General features: G+C 36.7%; 1 protein-coding gene across 4 annotated transcripts in view; it reads right to left on the reverse strand.

Moving 5' to 3' along the window:
- Positions 1-2,432: 2,432 nt before the first annotated feature.
- The window catches only part of Slob (Slowpoke binding protein), a 595,498-nt gene continuing 583,229 nt past the window's right edge, over positions 2,433-14,701 (reverse strand). Inside the window, exons 12-13 of one of the 4 annotated variants that reach the window (XM_069832324.1) lie at positions 7,848-7,930; positions 7,077-7,209 (exon numbers count right to left, since the gene is read on the reverse strand). In XM_069832324.1, coding sequence (XP_069688425.1) covers positions 7,885-7,930 — 46 coding nt within the window. In that variant the 3' untranslated portion in view covers positions 7,077-7,209; positions 7,848-7,884. Of the gene's footprint in view, positions 7,210-7,847; positions 7,931-14,701 lie in introns of all 4 variants that reach the window. The other 3 variants (XM_069832323.1, XM_069832325.1, XM_069832327.1) reach the window with 3 other exon arrangements.

Here is a 14,701-nt window from a genome sequence, read left to right on the forward strand (position 1 = left end):
CTATCGACTACGTAACTGAAGTTCCTAAACAATATCCAACAACTGTGGCCGAAGTGTTGGAATATACAGGGTGTTTGAAAAGTGATGGTCAAGAATTTAAGGATGAGAAGTAAAAATGAAGAGAAGCAAAAACGTCCAGTAAACATAGGTCAGCAAATTAACCGTTTCGCAGTGAACCGAGCGCCTGAGTACGGTAAAACGGCAAGATTTATGCTTCGTACATATGCTGCACTCTCCCCATCCCATTGCCTTCTAAGTGTGAGACGATAACTATTCTAAACAGATGATATGATGAACGGTGGATAGGTAGAGGAGGACCTGTAGCTAGATCACCGAATTGAAATACTTTGGATTTTTGTGTCTGGAGTTATGCAAAAGCCTAATTTACACAATAGACATCACCACAACTGAAGAACTGCAGCATCGGATTATAGATGCCTTCCAGAAAATGAAGAATGGTCCGGAATTGCTCGAGCGCATTCGCGGGTCTTTGGAGAAAAGATTACACAGATGCATTCAAGAGCATGGCCAGCATTTTGAACACCTGCTGTAAAATAATTCTTCAGTTAACATGTTCATATTGTACTGTACCTTAATTTATCCACAAACTTTACTGTTGTTCAAACAAAAAAGTTTCTTTTTTGTGTGTTGAATCACATTTCTGTGGTGTTGAAGCCAAAATTATAAAATTCACGGTCTCGTGATCGGTAAGTAAATAAAAGAAAAATGAGACCGTCTTTGTTGAAATTAGTACATAGTATTCAGCGGGCCCCAACCAACACAAAATCGTATTACCTCGTAAACAGTTAATTTGCGCCCCATGTTTACTGGAATTATTTTGCTTGTCTTCGTTTTTACTTCTCATCCCTAAAATTTTTACCATTACTTTTGAAACACCCTGTAATACGATCTAGGCTATTTTATTACTGAAAATAATTTACCTAGAAGATTTAAAAATCCACTATAAAAATTCAGTTTCAATTTCAATATACAATATTTCAGATATGTTCTTGAATGCTATTCTTCGTTAAAATATTTTTTTTTTGTTACCAAACATATAGTAACTACACACTGAAGTACGAAGTTCAATTTATCGCATTGCTAATGATTAAATTTGAAACTACATAGCGATTATTTGCTTGATGGCCCGCTGCCAATAGATCCCCACGGCAGGTACAGCTCGCGCAAGAAACTATTACCGAAAACCAATGGTGGCGTTGCTCTCTGTTTTGACGTGTGTATGTAGGCACGCCGAGGGGGGAGAGGCACGGGCCGATGGAAGTACTGTCTCTTCCAAGAAGATGAACAAATGAGGACATCGTTGTGGAAATAAAGAACGTAGCAAGAGAAAAATTCGAAGCTAATTAAACGCGCAACATTATGTTTACGAATGAAATAATAATACCGTGCGATACAAGACACGCATTCACATGCAATGGAACAAACTAAAGTCGTAATGTAACTATCACAACGCAAGACTGATTCTATCGATATCATTTCTCTTCCGACTGTACTCTTGAATATCATTCAAGCTATTTCGTGACCTTTCCTGTCGCCCGCTCTTCCTTATCGCATTGTTTGATTCGCATTCCTTCCGTCGGTAATCCGTGGTTGCGAGACCAATAGACAGAACCAGAGCAGTGTACTGTATATTAGAGAGTACCGCATTCTCGACGGCGGCAGCCATATTTACTCCTTGCTCGGCACAGAAGCGTAAGCAGTAATGCTAGAACGATGGTGATTAAAGGCGATATCATACATGTTGTTGCAGTTTATTGAACACAGGAGACAAGAATTAATAAACATTATTGTCATAGTGAAATTACTCATGACAGATAGCACTTTATTATTTTATTGTTATGTCTATTTCAATAGGGATAACCAAAGCTCGGAAGTTGGGGACTTGTGTCTTTGAACGTGGCTAAGCGACCGGACTTCAATGTCAACAAACTCCCGCTTCCAGCACGGAGGTACTGTCAGGTCTGCTATAAAAGTGGTTCCTGGCTGGAACAACATAATGGTAATATTATGATAGGTTGAAACATCTAATTTTATAGCATATATATAAATAAACATGCAAAATACATCAAATTTACAGTTCTGCTCTGTACATTTCATTATAGTGTATGACTACATGCATTCGAAGATTTTCGAACCCATAAATTCTTCGTCTGTTAGTTAAACATGATTTGAAACGAAGGAAACTTATTTCCACGTCACATGAAGTGACGGGAGCAAACTTTAATTTTTTTATTTTATTTATTTTAACTAGCTACCTAGTGAGTACAAATTGCATTTATAAAATAAAAATGTTTCTAGCCACTACCGTAAGAGTCAGGCTCGTGTACGGTGTAGTCTTAGTGAATAATATAACATAAAATTTACAAGGACAGTTTACTAAATACAGTAATTAACTTAATTCAAACCAATAAATACAACACAAGAGCAAGAATAAAGAAGAAAGGGAAAACGAGAGAAAAATACACATTTAATATAAATTGACAATCCGACAGAAGCCAGTGATATTCAATAAAAACATGAATATAGTCGATAGAAATAAAAGGTAAAAAAAGTACATTTGTTACTATTATATATCATGGATAATTTTACAAAATTCCTTTTTAAAAGTTTCAATTTTAAAAAATTTCAAATTTGGAAAATGGTTTGAAATTTTATTATAAAGTCTTGGGCCTAAATAAAATACTGAATATTTCACTGTCACTGTTTCCTGTTCGATTTTCAGCAGATCTCTTATATGAGAAAGATAAGTATATCCTAAATTTTTCTCGCAAATAGTTTTCAATTAGTGTATCACTACTAGGGAAGGTCCCTCTACGACTTGATCCATGGCTATGGACAAATTCTCCATCAATTTAAAGGACTGCAATGTCTTTCAATGAATGCCCGTTTCCAGCTCTAGTTTATGTGTGGTACAACTTACAAGATATAAACTCTGCATTAGAAGAAAATAATGTATCTCCTCAGAATTCCTCCACGAAATTCTGTACCTAAAATTTAAGAAATGCATTTTTAAAAAAACATAACACCCATTCGAATAACACGTATTTTCTAATTCCTCAAACAGACCGTTTACCTGTAATTCTCTTAATGTCATTGGCTTCGACGTGAGACAGTTTATTCGTTCGTCTTCTTGCCATTCGATGTGACCACTTTCTTAGTACAAACGACTGTCCCTGAGCACTTGCAGCGTGAGCTTTGTGTACGTTATGCCTGTAACCTTACTCAAGCACACGACACACAAGTCCCCAAGATCCGAGCTTTGGGGATAACATTAGCAATTTTCTACTGCAATTCTCATACCAACACTTCGACTGCTACATTTAGCAGATTGTTGTAGTGCATTTTCTATAACAGAAAATTTTTTTAACAATAAATACATTCTAGTCCTAAAATACAGTGATAAGACTTTTTCAAAAATAATATAACAAGTTGGGAACGTATGAGTTGAAGTGTTAATGAATACAGACTTCAAATCCTTTACTGTCAACTCATTTTCTACCAACGTTTGACATTTTCCTGCATTTAGAATTATATCAAACACGAATTTACAAGGGTATACAAGTGACATTTCCTTGTACGACTTGAGAGTCACTAATGTGCTAATAAAATTTATAGATTCATCCCTGTTATCAGTTATTAGAGATGAAAAACAGTTTCACAAATACTATATAACTTATATTGTTTTATTTTGAACAGAACTGATCCCAACAAATAGTACAGTGCTTGTTGTTCACTCAAGTCAATATCTCTATTTTCAATTAAATTACAATTTAGACTATATAAATTTCTTTTGCTCACATTCATCTTCACTAGACCTTTCTATTCCGGGTTTACTTACATCGGTATCTAGAAACTCAACTAATTGTTCAGGATCGCAAACTGCATAATTTCCATGCTTCGTTTTTTTTTTTAAAGAAAACTGATAAATCGTAATGCAGTGTTTGAATTCTATTGCATCCGGGATTGGATTTAAGGAACAGACAGTAGAAAATAAATTTTCTAACACATCCTGAGTGCATCTATCTAGCATAAGATATTTGAAGTTCCCTTTATTAAGACAAATTTCTTGAAAATCAAGAACTGTTTTATTACCAGTATTACCAGTTTGGAATAGTTTCCAACGTCCGCTTTTGCCCACCTTGATATTTTCAATTATAAGTATTATATCATTATACTTACTTAAGGCTTTTAAGGAACCCGAAGGTTCATTGCCGTCCTCACATAAGCTCGCCATCGTTCCCTATCTTGAGCAAGATTAATCCAGTCTCTACCATTATATTACACCTACCTCAAATCCATTTTAATATTATCCTCCCATCTACGTCTCGACCTTCCCAAAAGATCTTTTTCCCTCCGGCTTCCCAACAATATTCTATATGCATTTCTGGATTCGCCCATACGTGCTACATGCCCTCCCCATCTCAAACGTCTGGATGTAAAGTTCCTAATTATGTCAGGTCAAGAATACAATGCGTGCAGTTCTGTGTTGTGTAACTTTCTCCATTCTCCTGTAACTTCATCCCTCTTAACCCCAAATATTTTCCTAATTACCTTATTCTCAAACACTCTTAACCTCTGTTCCTCTCAAAGTGAGAATACAAGTTTCACAACCATACAGAACAACCGGTAATATAACTGTTTTATAAATTCTAATTTTCAGATTTTTTGATAGACCAGATGACAAAATCTTCTCAACCGAATAATAACAAGCATTTCCCATATTTATTCTGCGTTTAATTTCCTCCCGAGTGTCATTTATATTTATTACTGTTCCTCTAAGATATATTAATTTTTTTACCTCTTTGAAGGATAAATTTCTAATTTTTATATTTACATTTCATATAATATTCTGGTCACGAGACATAATCTTATACTTTGTCTTTTCGGGATTTGCTTCCAAACCTATCGCTTTACTTGCTTCAAGTAAAGTTCCCGGTTTTCCCTAATAGTTTGTGGATTTTCTCCTAATATATTCATGTCACCCGCATAGACAAGAAGCTGTAATCCGTTCAATTCCAAACCCTCTCTGTTATCCTGAACTTTCCTAATGAGATATTCTAGAGGAAAGTTAATAAGTAATGGAAATAGTGCATCTCCTTGCTTTAGCCCGCAGTCAAAATATTGTCGTTGAGAAAATTAATCATTGAAGTATATTCCTTCTCTTGTTTGTGGGTTAATGCTAATTTTGTACAACGGCAATTGATTACACAATTAACTGCACAATAACACGACATTCTTCAAGATAACGATGGAATATCGCACTAGAAACCTGTGTTCCTTCGCAAGTCTTGCGGTGTACTGAGTCTCCGCAGGAGTAAATATGGCCGCCGTGTCGGCATTTATAGGATCAAAAGAGTGAGGTACTCTCCAATATACACTGCTCTGGACAGAACCAGCTCCAGAGGTCGTCTGCCTCCTGACCGACAGTGTAGATTACTGACTGAATGTCAGCTTTGAAACCGTGCGGTATGAGGAAGTGGGGAGCGGGGGTACGTGACTCAGCACGGACATCTAGGGAGTGTGTGTTGATGTTTCCTTCCTAGCACTAACATTAACTATTGAGTGGTGAACTACTACTGATGTGTCGATGCGGAAGAAAAATCAAGTATTACATTCTGAAGGTCGTGGAAATAAGTAATATAATTGAAAAGCGTGACGAAAAAGCTAAAATAAAAACACACGCTTAATGCTCCTACGTCGCATCCCTCCCGCGTTGTATATTTTTAGCTAGTACAGTACAGTCTTACGTCAACACCCGCTTTTCGGTTCCATGCCGAATTTCTGTCGCGGTTTCAGACCTGGCGCTCAGACAGTACGTTAACTATTAATTGTGATTTTTAAACCATCTTGGGAGAATATTAAACTGTTTGTGTGTGCTTTTGCACTCTGTTGAGAGGTCACTATTTTATATTACTTGTCTCAGTTTGTTAAATTTTGGTGGCAAACCTTAAGTACACAGAGCAACGTGTATAAAAACAGGAATTGCTAGAGAATTAAGGAGACATTCTTCTGAGACTTGACTGACCAAGAATTCGACATAGAGTCTTCCAACAAGTTTCCGCTAGTGTTCGTGCTTCAGTAAATGAAGTAACGACGGTGTTTGAAGATAAGTTTATTAGCAATTTATTGTATTCTACGCGCTTCTCCGATGTGACCCCAAAAAGAGAAGGTTTACAAAAGCAATATCCACACCTTGGAGGAACTAAATGACAGTATTTGGAGGTAGATAGCATCACTTTGTAATGGGGAACGTCGCCGTATGAGCAACAATTTTTGGTTAATGTGTCAGAAACGTGTACATCCAAACGGCCATCACATCCAGCAATATCTATGCTTATCCTGTTTGCCAGGTCCTCCTGGTCAGAGTTCTCGGGAATGTGACTAGGCCTGCCCGCAGCAAGGAAATTCTTGGCAGCGGGATATCAAGGAATTAGTCGCACTATAATTTACTGTAAATTTAATTTGTGGTCTGCACAAACTAAAAAAAGAAATAATTTTATATTAACTGTCTCTGAAATGTAACTATAACTCAAACTGACTTCTGTACTAAAACAAAAACTTTATAATAAATGTGTTGCTATACAGGGTGATTCATAAGTAAGTGCAAATATTAGATGGGTGCAATGCAGCAAGACTAAAACTTCCTATAACACATTTTATGAAAGTGCATTAGTCTATTTTATTGTTATGTCGCAATGAAATGGTAAAATCATGGAGGATCAGTTGGTTGGCCAGCCAGATCACCAGACATGAATCCTTTAGACTTTTACTTTTGGGGTCGCCTGGAGTCACTAGTGTAAGTCACTGACATTCTGGACACAGCAGAATTTGTAGCGACGAATTGAACGTATCTGTAAAAGTTTTCGGAGTTTAACGGGCGATGTTACAAAATCACACTCTTGACTAGGACCCAGAGTTATGTTTCTCCATCACTGAAATAAATTCTCAAGTTCAAAATACTGTGTGTAGATTTGTCATGATTTTATATACGTATGGAATAATTTCCATCTCATATTACACCATTACTGAAAGGGATATCACTGGTCATGGTATTTCTCGGATGTAACCACACTCTCCAAATCACAAGTAAAGGAATGTAGTCTGTCAAAATTCAGCTGCGAGGGCATTATCTTGTTTCCAACATTTTCTTGATTTTTGCATATTGCATCTTTAGCGCCGCGACCACTTCTGTAACCATAACAATAAACAATTCGCTGTACAAAACTTTCATAAAATATTTGTAATTTGAATTCTACAAAACTTAATTAAAGATTAATCAATTCCAAATTTTGTCAGATTTATAATAATTTTAATGATATACAAGAAAATTCAGACGAGAAACTTTTAGCAGATTTTTATGGCGTAGAATAATTGAGCAAATTCAAATTCCATTATTCTTTACACATATGCGTATTGGAATAGAATTATCGGTAAAATATGCATCACTTGTAAAAACTAGAATAACTCTCATTAAATTAAATAAATAGGAAAGAATGGCAATCTACATTAATTGATATTTCAATTACAACTTATTATTGTTCAATTATAAGGTGATGAATTTTTTTTTGGAGGTAACACTGTTAAACAGTCGTTTACTTACGTAGAAAAAGAATAATATACAGGGTGATTCAGAAAAATTCGTACAAATTTCGAGGGGTGTGTTCGTATCTAAACAAAAGTCGTACACACGTTTATCCGGAAATGCCTGATTTGGGAATTACAATCATAAGATGATATTCGACAAAACATAGCTATCATATTTTACTTCAAATTGGCAGAATACATTTACAACACATTATCAGTTCAATCAGTAGTTATCTACTCACAATTCATAACAAATGCTCAAAATGTCCTCCATCTGCTTCAGTTCACACATGGAGAAGTCGGATCATGGCCACCTTCAATGTACCTACATGGGCAGTTAGAGTTGTGTTATTGACAACATGAATTGAGTGGGGCAATTCATTGGGTCAATAAGTTTTTGGATTATACCTAGAAAACCAAGCGTTAAATGCATCTTATGATTATTATTAATAAAGCAGGCTTTTTCGGAAATGTGTGTTTGTAGGTATGAAGAACTCGCACAAAAATTTGTACAAGTGTTTCTGACTCACCCTGTATATTATGTTTCATGTAAATGATGTATATTTTATATGGCATTTGTACTATGCAATGTGTTAAGAGAATCAACAATAACTTGGTTAGAAAGCCGGTGAGTTTTAGTGGTGGCCGCGAAGTTGTAGAAAATTTTAAATAGATAATGTTGGGAAGACCACATACAAGGGGTGTTTGAAGTAAAATTAGCACAACTAAACTTAAAAAATGAAAAGCTACAAGGCACAATTTAAATTAAGCAATGAGCGTAAGAGAGCTATAGTTTGTAAAGACAGAGAATTTTGGCGCTTAAAAATGTAAGTGTATGGTAGGCTATTCATTTTATATGTCTGTGAAAATTATGCAAACCATCTTATTGCATATTGTTATAATTACTACATATTCTTTAATATACGCACAAACTATTGAGGCTCTTGGTTAAAATATAGATTCAAACTGTTGACTATAAATAATTCTGAAATTTTTAAGTTGCGAACTAGACATACCTTTGAAAGATCTACAAGTGTTCTTTGAGCAAGATGAACTTTCTAAAACTGATATATTATGTCTTCATTTTAATACAGACCTTGAGCATTCTAGATCGGGAAATTGGTCGGTCGTTTATTCGATAAGAAGCCATATCTCTAATGCTAAACGAGAGTGCGTGCTCATGGAAGTTAAGTGAATTAAAACTTAAGTATATACAGAGTGATTCAATAAACGCGTGCAAAACTGAAACAGGAAACAGAGCAGGTCTGGGCATAAGGGGGGAAGGGAAAAGGAAAGGCTATACCCCCGCCCATTTCCTTTTCGCTTCACCGCTTCAGAAACGAATACATAGTAAATAATTATGCATCAGTGGTGGATTTTAGACGATCAGCGAGAGAGGAAAGCTATGATGTTAATACCTTAACTGTCTCTGCCAGGGAATGTGCAGTGGGGAGTTAAGGGGTAGTCTGCAGTACCTCAATAGAGGTATTAATGCCCCAGCCTGAAATAAAGGATGCACTAATGAACATTTTGAGATGGGGAACTTGGACCTGCGAAGCCAGATTAAGTCGATGTTAATGTTATGTTTTATTTAACGACGCTCGCAACTGCAGAGGTTATATCAGCGTCGCCGGATGTGCCGGAATTTTGTCCCGCAGGAGTTCTTTTACATGCCAGTAAATCTACTGACATGAGCCTGTCGCATTTAAGCACACTTAATGCCATCGACCTGGCCCGGGATCGAACCCGCAACCTTGGGCATAGAAGGCCAGCGCTATACCAACTCGCCAACCAAGTCGACGATTAAGTCGATCAAGTCAGTTGTAAGCTAGAAGACTATCTCATTAGGCCATATTTCCTACTTACCCGTCTGAAAGGTCACATGTACCCATGCACTTTCGGTTAGTGCAAAACGTTTTGCCTGAGTTATTGAAGGACGTGCCCTTTGCTATCCAAGGATGTGGCTGCAGCACGAGCAGCACCACCTCGCTTCTGTGTAGACGTCCGCATTAATTTGGATTACATATTTCCTGGTCGCTGGATTGGAAGAGGAGGCTCTATACTATACCCAACGAGGTCATCCGACATTAATCCACTCGATTATTCCCTATGAGAAAATATGCAAACTGCTTGTTTATAAGAACTCAGTGATGTGATGTGATCAAAAACACGTCAGAGATATTTGAAGAGGTGCGAAAGAATCTTGTACGCCGATATCATGCTTGCACTGAAGTTGGTGACCCCGTCATTTTGAGCAACTGTTGTGAGGTACAAAATGGTATGATGTTAACTCAGGTTTGTAATGAAAATAATTTTAAAGTGTAAATAATATGGAAACAGTAAGCGATAACGATAGATATGTTTAAGTCCATATCTATTTAAGCTGACTTCGCAGATTCCAAGTTTCCTATCTCAAAATGTTAGGAGTTCATGCTTTTCTTTCGGTGCAATTTTTGTACGCTTTAATTGAATCACCCTGTATAACACAACATTTGGTACTCACCCTGCTCACGGAAGGTGCTGTATGTGATGTCCATATTCGCTTACACATATGTAACAACTTCTCAATAAATTGTCATTCACAAGCATCAGTTCTATTGAACAGAATTTTTATTGTTTTTTGCGTAATATGGTCCATAATTTTGTTGCCACTCCTGCAGCTGTTTTACAGATTCCTGTCTCCTGTGCTTAGTCTCACAATCAGGAATTTGTGAGGAATACGTTCCAAAGGTGCTCCAATTTCATTAATTTATTCCTACGTTAGAACACGACACTTTTGTCTTTTTCTGTGACTTATAGAACCTGCTTCATCGAGTCTTCAAGTAATCTTTAATATTGTACATTTAGAGCTACTGGCCTGCCAGGATATTCACGTTTGCATTTTCGCCTGGTTGTACTACATGAATTCTTATTCTTTATTCACGTGTTATGTAGGCTATGTATAGCTTGATTAAGGGATTTTGATCCTTGCAAAAAGTAAATAGACAGACTATGAGCGAGTTACTCATCACTGCAGTCGGACTGGGTCACATAGGTCAGGCCAAACAGTCGTAACACCTAAGGCTTCCTTCTTATCATGTCGCGGTACTCTCCGTCTTAAAACACAATATTCTTCCACACGTTCCGTCACTAACCATTATGTCTGTTGACTGAACAATGTTATGATGATTTATATTTTCTTGACATGAGTGTCTCTCAGCTGCGAGCATAGATATTTTTTTCATTCTTCCTCTTCCCTCTTCCCCTCCTATGCACGTTTGTGATTAAATTTCTTTCTTATGACGCAACACACAGATCGCTCACTAGCCAAACAACCAAGGACAAGGGCCAATAACGCTGAATCGAACTGTACGTACGTTCCTTTAAATCAGACGTCTCAATAGGGCCTCCTCGGAGCATTTCCTCCTCTCTCTCTCTTTTTCAATGTAAGAGTGGAACAAGATGCGGGACCAGTTCGTGTATCTCTGGATGACGTCATTGGCCGCGACGTTTGAATAAACATCTGCAACCGTTTCGATGTTGTCTCCATTTTCGAGGAAAGGATATGTATGAAGAAATAAAAGCTTTCATAGTTACATGAAATTGTGGGAATCGCAAGTGTCACTGGGTAACTGTTATTACTTCATTAATCTAAAATTGTTACCTCATTTGAATCAAGACCAGTGTAACAAATATAGTAAAGTACTGAAGGATTTGAGAAAAGAATTTGAGACCAGATTTAAGATTTGAATAATTCTAATTTAAAATAATTGTGGATTTCTGAGATGTTTTGGTTATTGTTAATTATTGAAACCATTACTAAACATAATATTTAACTATTATTGTAATTGATATATTAATATCGACGTGTCGTAAGAATACGTACCTTAACAACAAACAAGTTTAATTGTAATTTAATTATTATAATTTTATTTTATTTTATTAAATATAGTATAAACTTAAAACAAAGAAAGATACCACAAACCACTTATTAGAAATGAAGTACTGTTGTTGTCTAGTCAACTGTCCGAAGACAGGTGTGAACCTCACAAATGATACCAACAAGGCACCACTTATGAGGCAACTAGGCCAGGAGATAATGGGATAGGGTGGCCAGTTCCTTGTGCTTAAATAATTACGTAATATGTATGGTTCTTCATGCTTCAGATCCCTTCGTTTTACTTATTAATATGTAACTAGAAAATAAATGTATTACTACTACTACTACTACTACTACTACTACTACTACTACTACTACTACTACTACTACTACTACTACTACTACCGCAAACTACTTAAGAAATTTTATTCCTTCCGAAAACAACCGCCTATTGTGACAGTACAACTCAAAAGTGCAGCTTTGTATCATTTCTCCCGCGACAGTTACAATTTAGCTCGCTCATGCGTGTGACATGAATCAGATCGGCTATCTTCTGGTACTACGTTTATCTCTTCAGCTGACTACGTTATCTACACTAGCTCTTTGTAACAACTTTTATGCGTTGGCCTTGAGACGCCTGCTTTAAATGAATATTGGTTTACCATTGCCGCACAACTGACAGAACGAACGACCTGCACTCTATCACAGCCAAACGGTCACAGTCACTGTCACTGTCGAATGCGCGCATCCCCTCTTAGCGGCGGATCCATGGGATCCTACCGAATAAGCCAGTCATGTCAAACTCAATGCCACCATAAACCTACACAGAACACGGTACAAGACCAGAGACCTGCAAGAGAGCGATGCTTAACGATATCTGAGATCGGTTTTACCGAATGCTCTTCGTGTGTAATCGCTCGAGCTCGGGTTTGGCCTCCGCTCGCTCGAGATCGCCCGGGGGATCGCTCCCCTGTCAGAACGAGCGCTCGCTTCAACGACTATGCGAAGCAGTATGCTACAGTACTACGTAGTGCAGTATTGGTAGAAATCGAATGAATTCATTTGATTATCAAAACCATTCGAAATAATAGAAATATTCACAATATCACTCGATTATTCATTAACTTTCCTTACCACCACAACAAGCCATATGAAGTTATACAAAATATGTACTCGCATAACAGAATATGTTCCATTTTATGATAATGATAAGAGCTTCGAGTTCAGAATCATATGACGCAACAATAGAATGATAAGCTTTTAATGTTCTGTGTAGGTGTTGCGTACTGACTCTTCTAACAGCCCCAGAATCTGACCCTGATCTTCATTAAATTAAACACCTGACCTACATGGCGATTAGAAAAAAGAGCGCTGCTCTCAGACTATAGACCTACGTATAGAATGAGTAATCAACATACTGCAATTTTATTGAACAATTCATTCATGCATTCGAATGATTTCATCCTACAATGGAATAATCATTATAGAAATCATTCGATTGTTCTGAACAATTATATATATTTAGTGGAAATTTAATTAATTACACACATTTTTCTTTGTTTAGATTGAAATAGCCTGAAATGATTTTCTGTATAAATGTATTTCATTCCTACTTAGTTTAACAATTAATCGTGATAATTACTGTAAATGCAAATGAAATGTTTGGTTATATTACTATAAAACGTATATAAAACAGACAAATTACAATTTAATACGTGATAACTAAAAATGTCTATCGATGTATGAAATGCAAATAATAAATTAGTAGCGATATATTTTGTTTCATCTCGGACGTAGTATGAACTTTACTCATACTAACTTGGGAATATTTTTATTTTTTATTTTACGACGCTTAGGTTATTTAGCGTCTGAATGAAATGAAGGTGATAATGCCAGTGAAATGAGTCCGGGGTCCAGCACCGAAAGTTACCCAGCATTTGCTTGTATTGGGTTGAGGGAAAACCCCGGAAAAACCGTCAACCAGGTAACTTGCCCCGACCAGGATTCGAACCCGGGCCACCTGGTGTGGACAATCCTATGTACTTTAAGGTATTCTTATCCCTTACTTCTCTGAATTTAGTCCAAGCAGAGCTAGTAACTGCTTTCCCTTTTTTCCAATACTCTGACTCTGCTAATTTAATTTTATTTTCGGTATATACTTTCGACATCGTGTCTTGTAATCTTTTACCACCAACAGAGACTGTGTCCGAGCATCTGCTTGAGATCGACGTCGATACTATTGAATCATCTTCAACATTCGTTTTGATGTAACGTACTGATTAGACAAGTCTACAATTCACCTACTGCTTACTGCTACCGGAAGAGCACTCATGAACACCGAGCGCTCGTCCTCAGACCCGATCGCTCGGTGTGTTTCTTTACTTCGTGATTTATCGGAAATATTCGTAGATGATCGCTATTCATTCCGTCAGTGCCTTCCTGGACTGATAACGATATCCCGCGCTCGCTCTGATGCAGGTCTCTGTACAAGACTCGGGGCAGATGACGTAATACACACGACTATTCAATCGTACCTAATAAGCGGCGTCATTCAGAGTTCTGTGACCGATCATATTGCAGTGAGCGAATGTAAAACTAGGGAAACTTCTAAATTACCAATATTGATCATCTTCAATAATACGACAGGGAGTAAAAGTTGATAAGTGGAGAATATTATTGTAAGATACTGTACAAGTGTAATAATAATAATAATAATAATAATAATAATAATAATAATAATAATAATAATCATCATCATCATTATATTTTGAACTTTAGTATTATGAACTTAATGATCAATCTTATATTTCTTTGGGTCAACGAAATGCAGGTTCCGATCATTAATATTACCTATGTTACTGGTACGTTTTTTTTTACATATTAACTAAGATTATATGAAATAGATTTTTAGTTTCCTCTTACGATTGTACGTCAGTAAATAGATCTGGTGTAGGCTACTAATCAGTAAATTCTATGAACTGTGCAACTACGGTAAATAACATTTAACTTGTTAGACAAATAATTTTATTGTAATATCTCACAGCTTGAATGAACTACAGTACGATTATTTAGTCCTGACAGTCTCCGGCGATGTGCAAGGTGCGATCGGATGTCATGCGTGCGGTAGAGCGGTATGTTTCTAATACAATTAAGCTGTAATGCATTCCTTTACCGACCGCTCGCCCTTATCTCTACTCCGGAGCTCTTCCCACTACTCCTATTACTTCCCCTCTTTCG

Source organism: Periplaneta americana, chromosome 8 (assembly GCF_040183065.1).
Source record: "Periplaneta americana isolate PAMFEO1 chromosome 8, P.americana_PAMFEO1_priV1, whole genome shotgun sequence".
Classification (NCBI taxonomy): Eukaryota; Metazoa; Arthropoda; class Insecta; order Blattodea; family Blattidae; genus Periplaneta; species Periplaneta americana.